This window comes from Anomaloglossus baeobatrachus, chromosome 4 (assembly GCF_048569485.1).
Source record: "Anomaloglossus baeobatrachus isolate aAnoBae1 chromosome 4, aAnoBae1.hap1, whole genome shotgun sequence".
Taxonomy (NCBI): domain Eukaryota; kingdom Metazoa; phylum Chordata; class Amphibia; order Anura; family Aromobatidae; genus Anomaloglossus; species Anomaloglossus baeobatrachus.
This window is the reverse complement of record NC_134356.1, coordinates 274,449,305-274,472,640: the sequence shown is the minus strand read 5'-3', so window position 1 is coordinate 274,472,640 and position 23,336 is coordinate 274,449,305. Positions and strand designations below refer to the sequence as shown.

Sequence of the window (23,336 nt, the reverse complement as noted above, 5' to 3'; positions counted from 1 at the left end):
ATACTGCAGGGTCACCTGTCATGTTTAGCGACCATACGCTAATGGTTTTTGTCCACAGGGGGCACAATACACAATCCCCTAACACAAGTGCAAAAAAAAGCAAAATAATCACCTGGGAGGTAAGAGGTTAAAAATAGAAATTCTGCCTGATCTAAAAGAGCAATGGAATATGTTGCAGCAATTTTAAAAGCAGAAGAATCAATGACGTCTTCCTTGTGTCCGCCACATGAGCTCCATTTCTCTGTTCCTGGAGGAGAGCAGACATCGAATTAGAAAATCCCTGGGTGAACTGTGACCAGCAGGTGACTGAGTGACAGGTAGGCTGGACACATCCGCAATTTGTTTGCCAACCTAAAATATGGCCGCCGCCATTGTCGGCGACCTTTGTTGCCACATCAAGCTCTGTACACGGCTCAGCTCAGCAGTTTCGTTACGTCACTTCCGGTGCAGAGGGCGGGTATTTGGAACTACAGAGCAGTAGAATGTCTGCCAGTCGTGGCTGGAGGGATAGGCGCAGGGCCGCGGGCTGTATAGAGCTCAGGGGTCGCCTGCTGCCAGTGAAGGATGAGCTGCCAGACGCGGGGGGCAGTGACGGGGACAGCGAGGGTCCTGACGACTCGGAGCCGGAGTTCTTGGACGCAGATGAAATAGAAGGAGGAGCCATACAAGTGAAGTCCTGGCGGGCGCGGAGCACAGGTGATGTCACGTGACTGCACCCAGCACATGTGACTGGCTATGTTGTCATTGTGCCCAGTGCCCTCCTGGAGGCTACAGACTATCCTGACTGCAGCCAGCACATGTGACTGTGGCTACATTGTCATTGTGCCCAGTGCCCTCCTGGAGGCTACAGACTATCCTGACTGCACCCAGCACATGTGACTGTGGCTATATTGTCATTGTGCCCAGTGCCCTCCTGGAGGCTACAGACTATCCTGACTGCACCCAGCACATGTGACTGTGGCTATATTGTCATTGTGCCCAGTGCCCTCCTGGAGGCTACAGACTATCCTGACTGCACCCAGCACATGTGACTGTGGCTATATTGTCATTGTGCCCAGTGCCCTCCTGGAGGCTACAGACTATCCTGACTGCACCCAGCACATGTGACTGTGGCTACATTGTCATTGTGCCCAGTGCCCTCCTGGAGGCTACAGACTATCCTGACTGCACCCAGTACATGTGACTGTGGCTACATTGTCATTGTGCCCAGTGCCCTCCTGGGGGCTACAGACTATCCTGACTGCAGCCAGTACATGTGACTATGGCTACATTGTCATTGTGCCCAGTGCCCTCCTGGAGGCTACAGACTATCCTGACTGCAGCCAGCACATGTGACTGTGGCTACATTGTCATTGTGCCCAGTGCCCTCCTGGAGGCTACAGACTATCCTGACTGCACCCAGCACATGTGACTATGGCTACATTGTCATTGTGCCCAGTGCCCTCCTGGGGGCTACAGACTATCCTGACTGCACCCAGCACATGTGACTGTGGCTATATTGTCATTGTGCCCAGTGCCCTCCTGGAGGCTACAGAGTATCCTGACTGCACCCAGCACATGTGACTATGGCTACATTGTCATTGTGCCAGTGCCCTCCTGGAGGCTACAGAGTATCCTGACTGCAGCCAGCACATGTGACTGTGGCTATATTGTCATTGTGCCCAGTGCCCTCCTGGGGGCTACAGACTATCCTGACTGCAGCCAGCACATGTGACTATGGCTACATTGTCATTGTGCCCAGTGCCCTCCTGGAGGCTACAGAGTATCCTGACTGCACCCAGCACATGTGACTATGGCTACATTGTCATTGTGCCCAGTGCCCTCCTGGAGGCTACAGACTATCCTGACTGCACCCAGCACATGTGACTATGGCTACATTGTCATTGTGCCCAGTGCCCTCCTGGAGGCTACAGACTATCCTGACTGCACCCAGCACATGTGACTATGGCTACATTGTCATTGTGCCCAGTGCCCTCCTGGGGGCTACAGACTATCCTGACTGCACCCAGCACATGTGACTGTGGCTACATTGTCATTGTGCCCAGTGCCCTCCTGGAGGCTACAGACTATCCTGACTGCACCCAGCACATGTGACTGTGGCTACATTGTCATTGTGCCCAGTGCCCTCCTGGAGGCTACAGACTATCCTGACTGCACCCAGCACATGTGACTGTGGCTACATTGTCATTGTGCCCAGTGCCCTCCTGGAGGCTACAGACTATCCTGACTGCACCCAGCACATGTGACTGTGGCTATATTGTCATTGTGCCCAGTGCCCTCCTGGAGGCTACAGACTATCCTGACTGCACCCAGCACATGTGACTGTGGCTACATTGTCATTGTGCCCAGTGCCCTCCTGGAGGCTACAGACTATCCTGACTGCACCCAGCACATGTGACTGTGGCTACATTGTCATTGTGCCCAGTGCCCTCCTGGAGGCTACAGACTATCCTGACTGCACCCAGTACATGTGACTGTGGCTACATTGTCATTGTGCCCAGTGCCCTCCTGGGGGCTACAGACTATCCTGACTGCAGCCAGTACATGTGACTATGGCTACATTGTCATTGTGCCCAGTGCCCTCCTGGGGGCTACAGACTATCCTGACTGCAGCCAGTACATGTGACTATGGCTACATTGTCATTGTGCCCAGTGCCCTCCTGGGGGCTACAGACTATCCTGACTGCACCCAGCACATGTGACTATGGCTACATTGTCATTGTGCCCAGTGCCCTCCTGGAGGCTACAGACTATCCTGACTGCACCCAGCACATGTGACTATGGCTACATTGTCATTGTGCCCAGTGCCCTCCTGGGGGCTACAGACTATCCTGACTGCACCCAGCACATGTGACTGTGGCTATATTGTCATTGTGCCCAGTGCCCTCCTGGAGGCTACAGAGTATCCTGACTGCAGCCAGCACATGTGACTATGGCTACATTGTCATTGTGCCAGTGCCCTCCTGGAGGCTACAGAGTATCCTGACTGCAGCCAGCACATGTGACTGTGGCTATATTGTCATTGTGCCCAGTGCCCTCCTGGGGGCTACAGACTATCCTGACTGCAGCCAGCACATGTGACTATGGCTACATTGTCATTGTGCCCAGTGCCCTCCTGGAGGCTACAGAGTATCCTGACTGCACCCAGCACATGTGACTATGGCTACATTGTCATTGTGCCCAGTGCCCTCCTGGAGGCTACAGACTATCCTGACTGCACCCAGCACATGTGACTATGGCTACATTGTCATTGTGCCCAGTGCCCTCCTGGAGGCTACAGACTATCCTGACTGCACCCAGCACATGTGACTATGGCTACATTGTCATTGTGCCCAGTGCCCTCCTGGAGGCTACAGACTATCCTGACTGCACCCAGCACATGTGACTGTGGCTATGTTGTCACTGTGCCCAGTGCCCTCCTGGAGGCTACAGACTATCCTGACTGCACCCAGCACATGTGACTGTGGCTACATTGTCATTGTGCCCAGTGCCCTCCTGGGGGCTACAGACTATCCTGACTGCAGCCAGTACATGTGACTGTGGCTACATTGTCATTGTGCCCAGTGCCCTCCTGGAGGCTACAGACTATCCTGACTGCAGCCAGTACATGTGACTATGGCTACATTATCATTGTGCCCAGTGCCCTCCTGGAGGCTACAGACTGAGAGGAGGATACTTCTTATTTCTTCTTATTGACATCTAACATCTGTGCCTTGCTGTCATGTTGGAAACGCCATATTTCATCAGTGGTCTCATTCCATATTAATTTTTTTTTATTATAGTGAAAATTAAAACTGCAGACTCCCATGAGTACGTAGTGAATGGATCGTTTCCACTTGATGATCCATGGTGGACTGTCAATGTAAAAGTGACACCGCATCAGTATCAGAGCTATGCCAAAGAACCACCGTCCTATGAACTGGATGATGATAGCCTCGGGGAACAATCCATTCTTTCATTGTTTCTTCACAAATGTGGGGTATCCGATGAATATCGAACAGATTTTATGGACTGGCTATCAAACTATCCACCTGTTTACTTCAGTACATTGCAAGCAAAGGCAAATAACGTTGGGACAGTGAAAATCCAAAATATCCTGGAACACCTGAGAAAATCCAGTAGGTCCAAGTTTGTTTTATTTGTGTGTATTGTAAGTGACTTATATACATATTTTAATAAAGACCACTGGCGCTCTGATATAACAAAATTCTATTTATTTCATAAACATATGAGGAGAGTAGCCGCTGGTAGAGGACAAAGACAGTGTCAAGATCTGTCAAGAGAAAGAAATAAAGACTAAAGGCCTCTTTACACGCTGCGATATCGGTACCGATATCGCTAGCGTGGGTTTCCGCCCCCATCGGTTTTGCGACACGGGCAAATCGCTGCCCGTGGCGCACAACATCGCCCTGACCCGTCACACTACTTACCTGTTCTGCGACGTCGCTGTGACTGGCAAACCGCCTCCTTTCTAAGGGGGCGGTCCGTGCGGCGTCACAGCGACGTCACTAAGCGGCCGCCCAATCAAAGCGGAGGGGTGGAGATGAGCAGGACATAACATCCCGCCCACCTCCTTCCTTCTGCATTGCAGGCGGCGGCTGGTAAGGTGAGGTTCCTTGTTCCTGCGGCGTCACACGGAGCGATGTGTGCTGCCGCAGGAGCGACGAACTACATCGTACACGCTGCAGCAGCGATATTTGAGAAGGGACCCCCATGTCACCGATGAGCGATTTTGAACGTTTTTGCGACGATTCAAAATCGCTCATAGGTGTCGCACACAACGAGATCGCTAATGCGGCCGGATGTGCGTTACAAATTCCGTGACCCCAACGACATCGCATTAGCGATGTCGTAGCGTGTAAAGCGGCTTTAAATCCACGCTACTGTTTGATTAGCGTCAACACTCCTAAACTCAGGAGGTGTGGACTTCACAGACAAAGGGACCAATATAAGATATGCTGTCACACTTGCCTGGCTGTATGTAGGCTACAGGTTCACATTTAATGGAATGTATACTTGATCACCAGAAGGCAAGTAAGTGCTGGCCCCTAAGTAATAAAATGAATATATCGGGGTAATCCAGAAAATGTCTAAAGTCCACGTTGCGTTGCGAGCGATAGCACCCGCCCTTGTTGTTAGTGTGACATTTGGTGATCGCTGCCGTAGCAAACATTATCGCCACGGCAGCGTCACACGCACATACCTTTTCAGCGACGTCACTGTGACCGCCGAACAATCATTCTTTCAAGGGGGAGGTGCGTTCGGCGTCATAGCAACGTCACTGCGGTGTCACTAAGCAGCCACCCAATAGAAGTGGAGATGAGTGGGCCGGAACATGCCGCGCACCTTCTTCCTTCCTCATTGCCGGTGAACGAAGGTAAGGAGATGTTCGTCGTTCCTGCGGTGTCACACATAGCGATGTGTGACGCTGCAGGAACGACGAACAACCAGCGGCATGCACCATCAGCGATATTATGAAAAGGAGCGACGTGTCAACGATTTTTGACGTTTTTGTGATCGTTGATCGTCGCTCCTTGGTGTCACACGCTGCGATGTCGCTAACAACGCCGGATGTGCGTCACTAACGACGTGACCCCGACGATATATCGTTAGCGATGTCGCAGCGTGTAAAGCCCCCTTAAGTCTCTCACTTGATAGTGCTCACAGGTGACTGCCTACTTTATTTGGAGCCCAGTGCAAACTGAATTGATGCCCCTCAGGAAATATTGCAACCCAATGCGCTGGCACACTTCTGGAACATTAAAAAATGGGTGTACACAAGATGGTTATATCCAGTGACATTTACAGTAGGACAGGGCATTTATACTCTGTAATGAGAGACATTTGGCTCAGAACCACTTGCCTTGTGCTTTCCTGTATGCGAGGGTCACAATCTGCAGATGGTGTAGGCTTCTATACGCTGAAGACTGAAGGCAAGACGCTATGGGCGGCAAGCTACACAGCTATAGGTTGCTTACCCCCTGTCGTGCTTTATGCAGAGGTATCAATCTGCTGGTGGCGTGGATAAAGATTATATCAAGTGCAAGCTGCAGTAGGGAACATATCAAGAAATAGATTTGTCTCAGAAGCTCTTGCCTGATGCTGTATTGTAGGCGAAGGTCACAATCTGCTGGTGGTGTAGGCAGCGGTTCCACGCTGAAGGCAGGACACTGTGAGCGGTAAGCTAGGCTGTAGGACGCTTCCTTCCGCCGTGCTGGATGAGGAGGTATTGCTCTGTAAATAGCGTGAGGCTGCGCCGGCTGCTAGCTAGAGACCAAGAGCTGTAGGCAGCAAGCGTGATAGCTGGAAGCACTTGCTTGTCAGGGGCCTCAGCCGAAGGCGTACCTGGCAACCGCGCGCGTGAAGCAAGGGGAGTGAGCAGGTGACGTCACATCGGTTCGGGCTACGGAAGCCCTTGCTGGAAAAAAGGAGAAGATAGTCTTTTCCTATGCCTTTCAAAGGCAGAAACAGCCTTTTTCCTCAGGTGATCAAGTATACATTCTATTCAATTTGAGAACGTAGCCTACATATGGCCAGGCAAGTGTGACAACTTATTATATACAGTCTAAAGGGGTTGTTTCATCTTCTCTTGCCCAACTCCCCAGTGTCTTGGCCTTCAGTTTTAAGGGGCAGCGTGCTCCTGATGATTGACAGTTTGGACGAGCGGCATGGTTGTCCCACACTGTGCAATCTTATACTGCTGGAAGAGGTACCCTTGCCTCTGCAGCTTTGAAGGGGAGCAGGATGCCTTTTTTTTTTTTTTTTTTTTTTTTTTTTTTTGTAGTTTCACCCCTGGAGTGGTATCACTAATCATGTTCCATTAATTGCCGCTGTCTTCTGCTCTTCCTGGCTCCTCTCCAGTCCCGTTAAGCCATCTTGTGACCACAGCTACTTACTTACTGGAAGACACAGCTAACAGTCAATAGCTCTCACTGAAAGTCTGAGAGCCTCGTTTTTGCGCTCATAAATTGACTTACTGAAGTGACTTCCAATCCACCCACCAAACACAGGACAGCAGGGGGGGTCTGCTGGAGACTTGCTTCCCTGTCATAGCAGCGCTTCTTTGAAGCCCTGTCTGTGGCGAGGCTTCAAAGAGACTGTGATTTTCACTATATGCAGCAGTGCTGTGGCATTGCTGTATATAGCACAAGCGATCATTTGTTCGCAAGTTAGGCTGCTTTCACACATCCGGTTTTTCCTGTGCGGCACAATCCGGCGCTTTGCAGAAAAAACGCAACCGTGTTTTTTTTGCTGCCGGTTGCTTTCTTTTTGCATAGACTTACATTAATGCCGAATTGTGCCGCATGGGCTTGCGTTCGGTCCGGTTTTTGCCGCATGCGGCAGATTTAGCCGATGCGGCGGCCGGATGGAACATTGCCTGGCATGTTTTTTTGTCCGGCAAAAAAAAAACTGCATTGCACCGCATCCGGCCGATGCTTCACGATTTGCAATGCATGCCTGCGTCCTGCGGCAAACACCGCATTGGGCCGCCGCATGCGGTTTTTTCCACTGCGCATGCTCAGTAGCCTGCCGCAAGCTGCAAAAAACGGACGGGCCGCATGTAAAAAACTTATGCAAAGGATGCGGTTTTGTCGCCGCATCAAGCTCAGACAATTCATTCCACAACTTGTTCAATGTCCCATCCTGGTCCCCTATTGTGCCATTCCACACACACATACACAAACGCACATATTATGCTCACCTTACCTTCTGTTCAGTCGCCGGCCTCATGGTTCTTGTAGTTCGCCGGTACAGGATGTGTATCGGGTAACCATCGCGACCGATGTCGAACATTCTGCTACCAGAGCACTGACGTCAAAGGCATGAGCCGCTTGCCTCTGATTGGTCAGTGCGCTGCCTTTGAGTAGCGTCTGACAGCGGAAGTTCCTCCATCGTCGTGATGGTTACCCGATACACATCCTGTACCGGTGGACTACAAGAACCAGGAGGTAAGGTGAGCATAATATGTGCGTGTATGTGCATGTTTGTGTGGACTGCAAGAGCGGGTCAGAGCGCGGTGAAAGTACGGAACCAGAAGTGTGTGTGGTGAGTATTTGCTTGTACAGCAAAGCTTGCTCATAAACTGAGTTACAAATTTACAGCAAGCTTTGCTCGTATAGAGAAATACTCGCACACCAAGTTACTCGTAAATCGAGGTTCCACTGTACTTTGAACGTTAAATATATACAACATGCTTGTATTGGCCTTTTTATCTGTGCTGCAACACGGACATGTTAAGATAACCATAGATTATAATGGGTACATGTTGCATGCGTTTTTTTCACAGATACCATATGTACCGGATACTCAGACATGTGAAAGGGCCTAAGACATGATTTAGTAACCTGTGATGCACACAGTATCTGGTCCTCTGTAATTAGAGAGCAGTGCAGGATGATAATTACAGCAGCCATGGTGATATGTTATGGAATATAAATGATTAATAACCTCTCCTTCTCCGCAGAGTCTGGAGCAATGGCATTTCTAGCATTACAAATTCCTCTGCTGCTGAAATATTTACCAAAACTTTTACCTTCCAAAATCAGAAGCTTGCTCATGGGGGATGTTAATGACCAGAAATCCTCCAGGGAGTCTTCAATTAATACCTTGCATGCCATTGAAAAAATGCTGGCTGAGGATCCTTGGAAGCTTGGGTTTGGCTTGGTAAGTGCAATTTTATTTGTTGTGTCACTATATTATTTCACTGAGTTTTATCTGTGCTCGACCCTGCTATATGCTAGTGAAACTGCTTGTGTGAGTAGCCAGTGGACTAGTCCATGAATGAAAACCTGCTTAAGACCATAGACTTGCTGCCCATTTTGTTAATATGGTCAAGTACCGTATTTTTCGCTTTATAAGACGCACCGGATTATAAGACGCACCCCAAATTTAGACATAAAAAAAGGTAAAAAAAAGAAAAATGGGGTCCGTCTTATACTCCGGTGTTCTCTTACCGGAGGGGGGGCAGATGTGGTGGTGAAGCGGGATCACAGGAGGCACAGGTTGTGCTAGCAGGCGCGGCGGGTCAGTGGCAGCGGGTCCGTGGTGGCAGGAGCCGCGGGGTTTGTGGTGGTGGTGGCGGCAGCAGCGGCGGGTGAGTCGTGCAGCAGGCCGGTGCAGTGAGTGTCCGCGGTCCCAGTTCAAATGATGGCTCAGTGGTGGCAGCGGCGACTGCTCAGTGGTGGAGCAGACCGATGCAGTGTTTTCCCAGTATGTCTGCGGTCCCGATTCAAGTGATGCCGCCCGGAGCGGCGCATGCGCACATGGAGCTCTCATCCAAGGGCTCAATATGCGCACGCGCCTGCTCCCGGCGCCATCATTTGAAAGTTGGACCGTGGACAAACTGGGTAACTTGCTGCACAGCCGCCCGCCCCGCACGCACAGAGTGGCAGCCAGCAGGCTGCCCGCCCACCCTGCGTGCGGGCGGCAGCCAGGTGCCTGTGTGAGGGCGGCAGCCGTCTGCCGCCCGCACGGGCACCCGACCGCCGGCCGTACACAGCGCCCGGCCGCACATAGCGGCCGGCCGCACACAGGTACCCAGCCGCTTGCACGCAGCCACACACACCTGGCCGCCCGATCGCCGCAGAGATAGGACCCCCAGGTACCGCTATATTCAGATTATAAGACGCACCCCCCATTTTCCTCCCAAATTTTTGGGAGGAAAAGTGCGTCTTATAAAGCGAAAAATACGGTAGATCTTTGCAAAGTCCATTGACTGCTCATCTCTTCAAGTAAGACATCCTTCATACTTCAGTATAAAAAACCATACGTGTTGCACTGTTTGTTTTGTCCATCCGCGTATACGTGCGCGTCATCCGTGATCTTCTGGTATGGACATGGAAAGAATGAAATTATAACGTTTCTGCTTTACTTTGCAATGTTGAACATGTTCAGCACATGGATGTCATTTGTATCCTGTATGTGTTTCATCCATGCTGCTGGAAAAAAAAAAAAAGGACATGTCTCCATGTGGATTCTACAAGACATGCGTGTGGTACACACAGTCCGTGTGAAAACGCAAAGGTGTGAAGATCCCCATAGATTTTAATGAGGGTCCGTATGAACATGACTTCAACACCACATGTACTGGAAACACATACGTGTGTAGGGGGCCTAACATAAAGCTGACCACCAATGACTGCTGCCTTCCCAGCTGAAATAACATTAACCCCTTCAGCCCCCAGCCTATTTTGACCTTACTGACCTCGCCATTTTGCGAAATTCTGACCAGTGTCCCTTTATGAGGTTATAACTCTGGAACGCTTCAACGGATCCTGGCGATTCTGACATTGTTTTTTTGTGACATATTGTACTTCATGAAAGTGGTAGATTTAGGCCGATATTTTTTGCGTTCATTTTTGAAAATTTCGGAAATTTGGCGAAAATTTAGAAAATTGCGCAATTTTCAAAATTTGAAATTTTATGCCCGTAAATCTGAGAAATGTCACACAAAATAGTTACTAAATAAAATTTCCCACGTGTCTACTTTACACCAGCGCAATTTTCAAAACAAAATTTTTTTTTGTTAGGAAGTTAGAAGGGGTCAAAGTTGATCAGCAATTTCTCATTTTTCCAACAAAATTTACAAAAACTTTTTTCTTTATCGTTCCTATGGGAGACCCAGACCATGGGTGTTTAGCTTCTGTCTCCGGAGGACACACAAAGTACTACACTTAAAAGTGTAGCTCCTCCCTCTGAGCTTATACACCCCCTGGAGAACCAGATCTAGCCAGTTTATCGCTTTGTGTCAGGAGGCATACATCCACACATGCATTCTCATCTGATTTCTTTGATTTTTGGAAAGAGTTTGAAGAAAAGCGGGTCCATGTCTGGACCCCCGGCATGTCCCTTCTCACCCCACTGTGTTGGCGGTGTTGTTAAGGTTGATTCCAAGGCTGGAGCCTTACATGCCGCGCTCCTTCACCATCCCTCCTGGGCTCTGGCTTGAAATGGGAGCCAGCACGGTCTCCATGCTTGGCAGGAGACCGGTCTCCATCCGCAGCCCTTCAGGACCCTGCTGGACTGGAGCACTCATCCCCAGGGACTTGGCCCTGCGTCTCAGCAAGCTAAGTACCTGAGACGTTTACTTTTCGGGGTCCCTGTACTTTATTGTTGTGGGAGAGTGTGCTTATTGTGTTTTCTGACATTTCCGGCGGGTTCTCTAGCTGTCGCCTGAGAACCGCGCCGATGGTGCCTGCGCGCCGGCCGCGCCGCTCAAATTTAGGCCCCGGCTTCACCGGAGGCCTAGTTTCGGTTTCACTGCCCTCGCATGTCACTCATGCAGAGGGACAGGCTCGGCTCCGCCCGGCGGCCGTTCTGCACAGGGGACGGACACTCCCCCACTGCAGTGTGTGTCCCCTCCCCTGTAGGTCTCTATGGCCCTCCAGATCCCGCTCCTCAAGCAAGTACCACCCCCTCTCCTCGCTCCGGCGGCCATTTTATCAGCGTTCTCTCTGCGATCAGTCATTGCAGCGCTGGTCTGCAGCATCTCTGCTGAGGTGCTGTGCTTGGGGGTTCGGGCTTCGGGATCTGGAGGGCACACAACACCGCTTCAGCGGTCCGGTAAGCCACAACCAGTCTCTGGTTGTGGACCTCTGTTTATACTCTCTGGGGTTCATTCTCTGGCAGAGCCCCCACTCCAGCAGCATGTCTCACACGAGGAGCAAGGCTCCAAAGCTGTATTCAGTATGCACTACATGTAAGCTCCTGCTGCCTGAACCGAGCATATTCCCACATTGTGATGCCTGCTCTAACCTGGCGGTGCCTCAGCCTGAAGTCTCACCCCCAGTGGTCTCTCAGGCTGCTCCTGCTCCTGTGGCTGAACCCCCGGCTTGGGTAGAATCCTTTTCTAGGTCTATCTCCCAGTCTTTTGCTGACTCCATGGGACTTCTGTCCAGGACTTTGCTGAACATGCATCAGCCCCCTTCACAGGGTGCCTCTGCTGCTAGGGGTCTCTCAGACCGGAGCTCACAGAGGATTCATCTGGTCCCAGACCCCGTCCTCCTAAGAAAAGACGCAGGGTTCCCTCTCTTTCCTCGTCCCGCGGCTCTGATTCAGTAGCTGACTCGCAGGATGAGGAGGATGCCTTTACGGGGGGCTCGGAGGTTAACTCCATGTACCCCATTGATCTGTCCGAAAGTGACTCAGATGTTAGTGATTTGATTGCTTCCATTAATTCTGTACTGGATCTCAATCCGCCAGTATCAGAGGAGCAACCCTCTCTGGCAGAAAAGCACCAGTTTACCTCGCCTAAGAGAGCAAAGAGTGTGTTCTTTAACCACTCCAGTTTTTAGGCCGCTGTGACCAAGCCCAGGGCCTGTCCTGACAAACGCTTCCCAAAGCGTGGTTCTGATGACAGCTTCCCCTTTCCACCTGAGGTGGTCAAAGAGTGGGCTCATTCCCCAAAGGTAGACCCTCCGGTGTCTAGGCTCTCAGCCCGGACCGTTGTGTCGGTGGCTGATGGCACCTCCCTTAAGGATTCCACTGACCGCCAGATTGACCTTCTGGCCAAATCCGTATATGAAGCGGCGGGGGCCTCGTTTTCCCCGACTTTTGCAGCAGTGTGGGCTCTCAAAGCCATCTCTGCTTCTCTAGAGGAGATGCATTCCCTCGCCAGGGAATCTATGCCCGAATTGGTTGCCTTAACTTCCCAAGTTTCAGCTTTTTCATCCTATGCCATGTCTGCCATGCTGGAGGCTTCTCACCGCACTGCGGTGGCTTCGGCTAATTCCCTCGCTATCCGCAGGATCTTGTGGCTTCGAGAGTGGAAGGCAGATGCTTCTTCAAAGAAGTACCTTGCGGGGCTCCCTTTTGCTGGGTCCCGGCTGTTCGGAGAACAGCTGGATGAAATTATTAAGGAAGCTACTGGCGGGAAGAGTACTTCCATGCCACAAACAAACCAAAACCAGGAAACCTGTCAAGGGTAGGAATCAGTCGAGGTTTCGCTCCTTTCGTTCCTCCAACTGGTCGTCCTCTAAGCCCTCGGCCTCGTCCACTAACTCAGCCAAGGACCAGAAATCCAACTGGCGCCCAAAAGCGCGTCCACAGAAGACCGCAGGAGGTGCTGCCGCTAAGGCAGCCTCCTCGTGACTATCTGTCCGCGCCAGCAACGTCCTTAGTCGGTGGCAGGCTCTCCCACTTTGGCGATGCGTGGTTTGAAGACGTCTCCGATCAGTGGGTGCGGGATATCATCTCCCACGGCTACAGGATAGAATTCTCTTCCAGCCCGCCAAACAGATTTTTTCTCTCAACTCCCCCCTGCTCCAAGGCCGCCGCCTTCTCACAGGCCGTGGCATCCTTGCAGGCCAACGGAGTAATTGTACCGGTTCCCGCACGGGAACGGTTCAGAGGTTTCTACTCAAATCTCTTCCTAGTTCCCAAAAAGGACGGTTCCTTCCGGCCCATCCTGGATCTCAAGCTTCTCAACAAGGATGTTCAGGTGCGGCACTTTCGCATGGAGTCTCTGCGATCAGTCATTGCCTCAATGACCCAAGGAGATTTCCTGGCGTCCATCGACATCAGAGATGCCTATCTGCATGTGCCAACTGCAGTTTCACACCAGCGTTGGCTACGTTTTGCAATCGGAGAAGATCATTTCCAACTCGTGGCTTTTCCTTTCGGGTTGGCCACAGCTCCTCGGGTATTCACCAAGGTCATCGCAGCAGTGATTGCGGTCCTGCACCTACAAGGGTTGGCAGTGATTCCTTACCTGGACGACCTTCTAGTCATCCAGCGTGGACTGTCAGCGGAGTGTCTCGCTCACTCTCGCCACTCTAGCCCAGTTCGGGTGGCTTGTCAATCTTCCCAAATCCACTCTGTCTCCGACCCAGAGTCTCACATACCTAGGGATGCAGTTCGAGACTTTGCCGGCACTTGTGAAGTTGCCATTAGTCAAACAGCAGTCCCTCCAACTGGCGGTGCGCTCTCTGCTGAGACCCCGCCGTTATTCCCTCATGCGCCTGATGCAGGTGCTGGGTCAAATGGTGGCGTCAATGGAGGCTGTTCCCTTTTGCCCAGTTCCATCTGCGTCCCCTGCAGCTGGACATTCTCCGCTGTTGGGACAAGCAGCCTTCCTCCTTGCACAGGTTGGTGACTCTGTCACCACAGACCAGGAGCTCTCTTCAGTGGTGGCTTCGGCCCCTCTCTCTGTCGCAGGGGCGCTCCTTCCTGGCCCCGTCCTGGGTGATTCTCACCACGGATGCCAGCCTATCCGGCTGGGGAGCGGTATATCTCCACCACAGAGCACAGGGCACTTGGACTCCGTCCGAGTCAGCCCTTTCAATCAATGTGCTGGAAACCAGAGCTGTGCTTCTAGCTCTCCTAGCCTTTCACCACCTGTTGGTGGGCAGGCACATTCGAGTCCAGTCAGACAACGCGACAGCGGTTGCCTACATCAATCACCAAGGCGGGACACGCAGCCGCCTGGCAATGTTGGAGGTCCAACGCATTCTTCAATGGGCGGAGGACTCCAAGTCCACCATATCCGCAGTCCACATCCCAGGCGTTGAAAACTGGGAGGCAGATTATCTCAGCCGTCAAACCGTGGACGGTGGCGAGTGGTCCCTGCACCCGGCAGTGTTTCAGTCAATCTGCCGCAAGTGGGGCACTCCGGACGTGGATCTAATGACATCCCGTCACAACAACAAGGTTCCGGTTTACGTGGCTCGTTCCCACGATCCTCAGGCCTTCGCCGCGGACGCTCTGGTTCAAGACTGGTCCCAGTTTCGTCTGTCCTACGTGTTTCCCCCTCTAGCTCTCTTGCCCAGAGTCCTGCGCAAGATCAGAATGGAGGGTCGTCGAGTCATCCTCATTGCACCGGACTGGCCCAGGTGAGCTTGGTACCCAGACCTGCTCCATCTGTCCGTAGAGGTGCCGTAAATAAGAAAGCCGCGGAGACACCATCACGTGTTTCTCAACGCTGACAGGAAACTAGCCAGGTCTTTCACCGGGAAGGAACAACCACGGGAAGGGCAGTCTCCAGTCAAGGAGACCACCTATACCAACCATGGTATCCATCCACAGACAGCCGTTTCGGGGTATTTGCCCCTCATCAGTGTGGAGTAGGAATCTGGCTAGTGGGGGCAATGCCTAGTAAAAGACTACTTAAGCAAGCATTGTTGACCTTAGGGAGATCAACATATCCACTGCGGAGACACCATCACGTGTTTCTCAACGCAGTGATTCTAGAGCATTGCCCCCTGGGAAGTATGCAATGCTCTATAATCACTGCGTTGAGAAACACGTGATGGTGTCTCCGCAGTGGATATGTTGATCTCCCTAAGGTCAACAATGCTTGCTTAAGTAGTCTTTTACTAGGCATTGCCCCCACTAGCCAGATTCCTACTCCACACTGATGAGGGGCAAATACCCCGAAACGGCTGTCTGTGGATGGATACCATGTTTGGTATAGGTGGTCTCCTTGACTGGAGACTGCCCTTCCCGTGGTTGTTCCTTCCCGGTGAAAGACCTGGCTAGTTTCCTGTCAGCGTTGAGAAACACGTGATGGTGTCTCCGCGGCTTTCTTATTTGCATACTTCCCAGGGGGCAATGCTCGTAGAGGTGCCGTGGCATCTCCCGGACCGTCCAGACCTTCTCTCGCAAGGTCCGTTTTTCCACCTGAATTCTGCGGCTCTCAAATTGACGGCGTGGCTCTTGAGTCCTGGATCTTGACGGCTTCTGGTATTCCTCCTGAAGTCATCTCCACTATGACTCAGGCCCGTAAGTCTTCCTCCGCCAAGATCTATCACAGGACTTGGAAAATTTTCCTGTCCTGGTGTCGCTCTTCCGGCCATCCTCCTTGGCCATTCTCCTTGCCTGTCCTTTCTACAGTCCGGTCTACAGCTAGGACTGTCCCTCAACTCTCTCAAGGGACAAGTCTCCACTCTGTCAGTGCTGTTCCAGCGGCGTCTCGCTCGGCTGGCTCAGGTCCGCACCTTCATGCAGGGCGCGTCTCACATCATTCCGCCTTACCGGCGGCCCTTAGATCCCTGGGACCTTAATTTGGTTCTCACGGTTTTGCAGAAACCCCCCTTTGATCCCCTTAGGGAGGTTTCTTTGTTTCGTCTTTCACAGAAAGTGGCCTTTCTGGTGGCCATAACTTCCCTCAGGAGAGTCTCTGATTTGGCTGCGCTCTCTTCGGAGTCACCTTTTTTGGTTTTTCATCAAGACAAGGTGGTTCTCCGTCCGACTCCGGACTTTCTTCCTAAGGTGGTCTCTCCTTTCCACCTTAACCAGGACATTACCTTGCCTTCCTTTTGTCCGGCTCCTGTTCATCGCTTTGAAAAAGCGTTTCATACTCTGGATCTGGTGCGTGCTCTCCGGATCTATGTGTCTCGCACCGCTGCTCTTAGGCGGTGCACTTCTCTTTTTGTGCTAACCACAGGCCGGCGCAAGGGCCTCTCTGCTTCTAAGCCGACCTTAGCCCGTTGGATTAGGTCGACCATTTCGGACGCCTAACAGTGTACTCAGGTGCCTCCCCCGCCGGGGATCAAGGCACATTCGACCAGAGCTGTCGGTGCCTCTTGGGCTTTCAGGCACCAGGCTACGGCTCAACAAGTCTGTCAGGCTGCCACTTGGACTAGCCTGCATACCTTCTCGAAGCACTACCAAGTGCATGCTCATGCTTCGGCAGATGCGAGCTTGGGCAGACGCATCCTTCAGGCGGTTGTCGCCCATTTGTGAAGTTAGGCTCCGCCTACTTCTTAGTTTTTCTGTTTATTTCCCACCCATGGACTGGTTTGAGACGTCCCATGGTCTGGGTCTCCCATAGGAACGATAAAGAAAAAGAGAATTTTGTTTACTTACCGTAAATTCTTTTTCTTATAGTTCCGTATTGGGAGACCCAGCTCCCTCCCTGTTGCCTGTTGGCAATTTCTTGTTCCGCGTGTTATCACTGGCTGTTGTCGTGGACAGAGTCTCCGGTTGTTCCGGTTCTTGCTCTGTTTTACTTGTGGGTGGCTATTCTCCTTCAGCTTTAGCACTAAACTGGCTAGATCTGGTTCTCCAGGGGGTGTATAAGCTCAGAGGGAGGAGCTACACTTTTAAGTGTAGTACTTTGTGTGTCCTCCGGAGACAGAAGCTAAACACCCATGGTCTGGGTCTCCCAATACGGAACTATAAGAAAAAGAATTTACGGTAAGTAAACAAAATTCTCTTTTTTTAGGGACCACATCACATTTGAAGCGACTTTGAGAGGCCTAGGTGACAGAAAATACCCAAAAGTGACCCCATTCTAAAAACTGCACCCCTCAGGCTACTCAAAACCACATCCAAGAAGTTTATTACCCCTTTAGGTGCTTCACAAGAATTAAAGCAATGTGGAAGGAAAAAATGAAAATTTACTTTTTTTTTTTTTTTTTTACACAAAAATTTTACTTTAGCCATAAAATATAGCATTTCACAAGGGTATCAGGAAAAATTACACCATAAAATGTATTGTGCAATGTCTGAGTACGCAGATACCTCATATGTGGTGGAAATCAAATGTTTGGGTGCACGGCAGGGCTCGGAAGGCAAGAAGCGCCATTTAACTTTTCAAACGCAAAATTGTCTGGAATCGTAAGGGGACGCCATGTTGTTTGGAGCCCCTTTGAGGTACCTAAACAATGGAACTCCTGCACAAGTGACCCCATTTTGGAAACTAGACCCATCATGGAATTTTTTTTTAGAGGTTTAGTGAGCCCTTTGAACCCCTGGGGGCTGCACAGAAGTTTATAACGTTGAGCCATGAAAATATTTGTATTTTTTTTTTTTTTTTTACCACAAAATTGTTACTTCAACCAGGTAGCTTTTTTTTCACAAGGGTATCAGGAAAAATTAATTTATTGTGCAATTTCTCCTGAGTACACAGATACCTCATATGTGGTGGAAATCAAGTGTTTGGGCGCACGGCAAGGCATATGAGGTATCTATGTACTCAGGAGAAATTGCCCAACAAATGTTAGGATCCATTTTATCCTGTTGCCCATGTGAAAATGAAAAAAATTGAGGCTAAAAGAAAATTTTTGAAAAAAAAAAAAGTACTTTTTCATTTTTACGGATCAATTTGTGAAGCACCTGGGGGTTCAAAGTACTCACTATGCATCTAGATAAGTTTCTTGGGAGGTCTAGTTTCCAAAATGGGGGTCACTTTTGGGGGACCACCAATGTGTAGCACTGTCTATTGTCTGCTAACAATTTGAATGTAAAATTAGCTCCAATTATTTACGGACACCATGTGGCATATGGAGAATATGTAGTGTATGTCAGGTTGGTGTGTGTGTGTGTGTGTGTGTGTGTGTGTGTAGTGTAGTATATGTCAGGTTGGTGTGTGTGTGTAGTGTAGTATATGTCAGGTTGGTGTGTGTGTGTAGTGTTGTATACATCAGGTTGGTGTGTGTGGTGTTTACCACACACACCTCAACCTGACGTACACTACACCCCACACCAACCTGACTTAGTGTATGTTAGGTTGGTGTGTGGTGCATGTCAGGATGGTATGTGTGGTGTATACTACACCACACATACCAACCTGACCTACACTACACCACACAAACACATCAACCTGACCTACACTACACCACATACCAACCTGACGTAGTGTATGTCAAGTTGGTATGTGGTGTAGTGTAGGTCAGGTTGGTGTGTGTGTGTGTGTGTGTGTGTGTGTGTGTGTGGTTTAGTGTACGTTAGGTTGGTATGTGTGGTGTAGTATACACCACACACACCATCCTGACATGCACCACACACCAACCTAACATACACTAAGTAAGGTTGGTGTGCAGTGTGGTATAGGGTAGTGTACCTCAGGTTGGTGTGTGTCAGGTTGATGTGTGGTGTAGTATACAACACACACACACACACACACACTACCTGATGTACACTACAACACACACACCAACCTGACGTACACTATACCACACCGCATACCAACCTGACGTAGTGTATTTCAGGTTAGTGTGGTGTAATGTACTTCAGTTTGGTGTGTGTGGTTTAGTGCACTAGCGCTAGGTTGGGGGTTACTCACACTTTACTGTGGGTCTTCCTCCATGGCCTCCGGCTTCTTCTCCTCCCGGCCTCCGGCTCTTCTCCTCCCGGCCTTCCGGCTCTTCTCCTCCCGGCCTTCCGGCTCTTCTCCTCCCGGCCTTCCGGCTCTTCTCCTCCCGGCCTTCCGGCTCTTCTCCTCCCGGCCTTCCGGCTCTTCTCCTCCCGGCCTTCCGGCTCTTCTCCTCCCGGCCTTCCGGCTCTTCTCCTCCCGGCCTTCCGGCTCTTCTCCTCCCGGCCTTCCGGCTCTTCTCCTCCCGGCCTTCCGGCTCTTCTCCTCCCGGCCTTCCGGCTCTTCTCCTCCCGGCCTTCCGGCTCTTCTCCTCCCGGCCTTCCGGCTCTTCTCCTCCCGGCCTTCCGGCTCTTCTCCTCCCGGCCTTCCGGCTCTTCTCCTCCCGGCCTTCCGGCTCTTCTCCTCCCGGCCTTCCGGCTCTTCTCCTCCCGGCCTTCCGGCTCTTCTCCTCCCGGCCTTCCGGCTCTTCTCCTCCCGGCCTCCGGACGATTTCTCCTCCCGGCCTCCGGACGATTTCTTGTCCTGCGACGTCAAGTCTGTGTCACTGGAGGAGGAAGAGTGGGAGAAATAAAGAAAAGTGGGACCCTCTCCCTCACTATCAGCTACAGAGGGGCGAGCAGGACATTTGTGTGCGCTTGTGCAAAAAAAACCTAAACCCTAAACTTTTATTTTAGTGTGTATGTGCAAGTGTTTGGTGAAACTTTCTACTGCAGGAGAGGGCTGAAGAGATGCAGGAGCCGTAATCACTGGGGCGCAATCACCGGGGCGCAGGGTGACGCAATCACAGGGGGATGCAATCACAGGGACGCAATCGCAGGGGTGTAATTACCGGGGCGCAGGGGGACGCATAGTCACAGGGGCGCAGTCGCAGGGATGCATAATCACAAGTACGCAATCGCAGGGGGACGCAATCGCAGGGGCGATCGCAGGGGCGCAGATCGCAGGGGGGTCCGGGTGGTCACCCCCCTGCTGCCCAGTGATCACTCACCTGCTGCCCAGTGATCGGCCCCCTGCTGCCCAGTGATCACTAGGGCGGGGGATTGATCACTGGCAGCAGCAGCAGTCACTCACACCAGCCGGGTGTCAGAAGCAGGACACCGGCGGAGAGTGATCACAGGAAGCGGAGGTCGGGGAAGGCAGTGGAGGTCAGTGTGGGTTGGGGGGGTAGAATCGGACGGCGGGGGGAGCGGGGGTGGGGGTGGGATCGGACAACGGAGGGGAACGGAAGACAGCGGGGGGGGGGAACGGAAGACAGCAGAGGGGAGTGCGGAACAGCACAGAAGGGAGGGGGAAGACAGCACAGAAACGAAGGGAAAGACAGCAAAGAGGGGAGAAAAACTTACCGGATGGTGATCGGTGGCGGCAGATCGCGGTGGCAGCGGCAGCAGGTGACCCTCCTCTTCAGCGTCGCAGTCCACGGTCAGGATGAAGCTGAAGGGGGAGGGCACCCACCGGTCACATGGACGCTACCTCCAATCAGATGGGGGGGGGGCATTACACGGAGCTCTCCCTGCTCCAGCCAATGGCTGATGATATTGCATCATCAGCTATGGCTGGATTGTAATATTTCACCAAGTTTGATTGGTGAAATATTACAATCGTTCTGATTGACTGTGAAAGTGAAAGTGACACTTTCAACAGCCAATCAGAGCGATTGTAGCCACGGGGGGGCAAAGCCACCCCCCCTGGGCTCAACTACAAGTCCTTATGTACCTGCAGAGCTGGTGACATTTCAGTAAACCCGGTCACCAGCGCTGCAGGAACGGAAACCCGCCATGACGCATACGGTGCGTCAAAGGTCGGGAAGGCACAAGGTTTCATGACGCATATGGTGTGTCAAAGCTCGGGAAGGGGTTAAAAATGTTGTAACTACACCTTACGTTTGTAATATATTATTTAGATTTATTGTGTGTGTGTGTGTGTGTGTGTATATGTATGTGAGTGTGTGTATATCATATATCATGTCATGTCATGTCATGTCCAGAAGTGAGCTGCTATGACTACACAAAACACAACCAAAAGAATATAACACTCTGTATGCGCTAAGATACAGTGCTGGCCAAAAGTATTGGCACCCCTGCAATTCTGTCAGATAATACTCATTTTTGTCTTGAAAATGATTGCAATCACAAATTGTTTGGTATTATTATCTTCATTTATTTTGCTTGCAATGAAAAAACACAAAAGAGAATGAAACAAAAATCAAATCATTGATCATTTCACACAAAACTCCAAAAATGGGCCAGACAAAAGTATTGGCACCCTTAGCCTAATACTTGGTTCCACAACCTTTAGCCAAAATAACTGCGAACAACCGCTTCCGGTAACCATCAATGAGTTTCTTACAATGCTCTCCTGGAATTTTAGACCATTCTTCTTTGGCAAACTGCTCCAGGTCCCTGAAATTTGAAGGGTGCCTTCTCCAAACTGCCATTTTGAGATCTCTCCACAGGTGTTCTATGGGATTCAGGTCTGGACTCATTGCTGGCCACTTTAGTAGTCTCCAGTGCTTTCTATCAAACCATTTTCTAGTGCTTTTTGAAGTGTGTTTTGGGTCATTGTCCTGCTGGAAGACCCATGACCTCTGAGGGAGACCCAGCTTTCTCACACTGGGCCCTACATTATGCTGCAAAATTTGTTGGTAGTCTTCAGACTTCATAATGCCATGCACACGGTCAAGCAGTCCAGTGCCAGAGGCAGCAAAGCAACCCCAAAACATCAGGGAACCTCTGCCATGTTTGACTGTAGGGACTGTGTTCTTTTCTTTGAATGCCTCTTTTTTTTCCCTGTAAACTCTATGTTGATGGCTTTTCCCAAAAAGCTCTACTTTTGTCTCATCTGACCGGAGAACATTCTTCCAAAACGTTTTAGGCTTTCTCAGGTAAGTTTTGGCAAACTCCAGCCTGGCTTTTTTTTATGTCTCGGGGTAAGAAGTGGGGTCTTCCTGGGTATCCTACTATACAGTCCCTTTTCATTCAGACGCCGACTGATAGTACGGGTTGACAATGTTGTACCCTCGGACTGCAGGGCAGCTTGAACTTGTTTGGATGTTAGTCGAGGTTCTTTAGCCACCATCCGCACAATCTTGCGTTGAAATCTCTCGTCAATTTTTCTTTTCCTTCCACATCTAGGGAGGTTAGCCACAGTGCCATGGGCTTTAAACTTCTTGATGACACTGCGCACCGTAGGCACAGGAACTTTCAAGTCTTTGGAGATGGACTTGTAGCCTTGAGATTGCTCATGCTTCCTCACAATTTGGATTCTCAAGTCTTCAGACAGTTCTTTGATCTTCTTTCTTTTCTCCATGCTCAATGTGGTACACACAAGGACACAGGACAGAGGTTGAGTCAACTTTAATCCAATGCAACTAGCTGCAAGTGTGATTTAGTTATTGCCAACACCTGTTAGGTGCCACAGGTAAGTTACAGGTGCTGTTAATTACACAAATTAGAGAAGCATCACATGATTTTTCAAACAGTGCCAATACTTTTGTCCACCCCCTTTTTTTGTGTTTAGTGTGGAATTATATCCAATTTGGCTTTATAACCATTTTATTTTTTTTTTCATTGAAGACAAATGAAGATAAATAATACCAAAGAATTTGCAATCATTTTCAAGAAGAAACTGAATATTATCTGACAGAATTGCAGGGGTGCCAATACTTTTGGCCAGCACTGTATATATAAGCATAGAATGTATGAAATTTAAACTGCATTCATCCTATATGGAATATAATTAAAAAATGAAGGTACTTGGCACATTAATTGGTTAATTCATGTGAGCCCATCAACCACAGCAAGGTGACCCTTCTTTGATGGGACTCTAACTTATTTCATGCCTCTTCTGGACTTAAAGTCTATAAATTTATGGGCAGATAGGGTGCAGTATTAAAAAAACATCCTTGGGCTGATGGGAGTAATGAGGGTTTTTTGTTTTTTTTTTTACCTCAATATATATGTAACCCAAACCAGGAGTGGAACAGTCGGAGGAAAAGTATCGTATTTTTCGGACTATAAGACGCAAAATTAAAATTTTAAGCAAAAAATGTGGTCATGACACACTGCTATGGGGTGAGGATCTGCTGCTGACACTATTATGGCGGTAATGTCCCCAAATTGTCTACTAAGGTACCCCATCCTGGTAATGATCCTCCTGCCTTGTATATAATCCCCATCCATGTGTAAAATTTCTCTCTCTATATATATATATATATATATATATATATATATATATATATATATATATATATATATATATATATTATATATAATATATAATGCTATATATAATATATAATGCTATA

The 23,336-nt window shown here is 50.2% G+C and overlaps 1 protein-coding gene across 1 annotated transcript in view; it reads left to right on the top strand.

Moving 5' to 3' along the window:
* Nucleotides 1-451: 451 nt before the first annotated feature.
* Nucleotides 452-23,336, top strand: part of HELB (DNA helicase B) — a 76,076-nt gene continuing 53,191 nt past the window's right edge. The window contains exons 1-3 of the mRNA XM_075344849.1: nt 452-696; nt 3,783-4,118; nt 8,465-8,664. Coding sequence (XP_075200964.1) covers nt 483-696; nt 3,783-4,118; nt 8,465-8,664 — 750 coding nt within the window. The 5' untranslated portion in view covers nt 452-482. The remainder of the gene's footprint in view (nt 697-3,782; nt 4,119-8,464; nt 8,665-23,336) is intronic.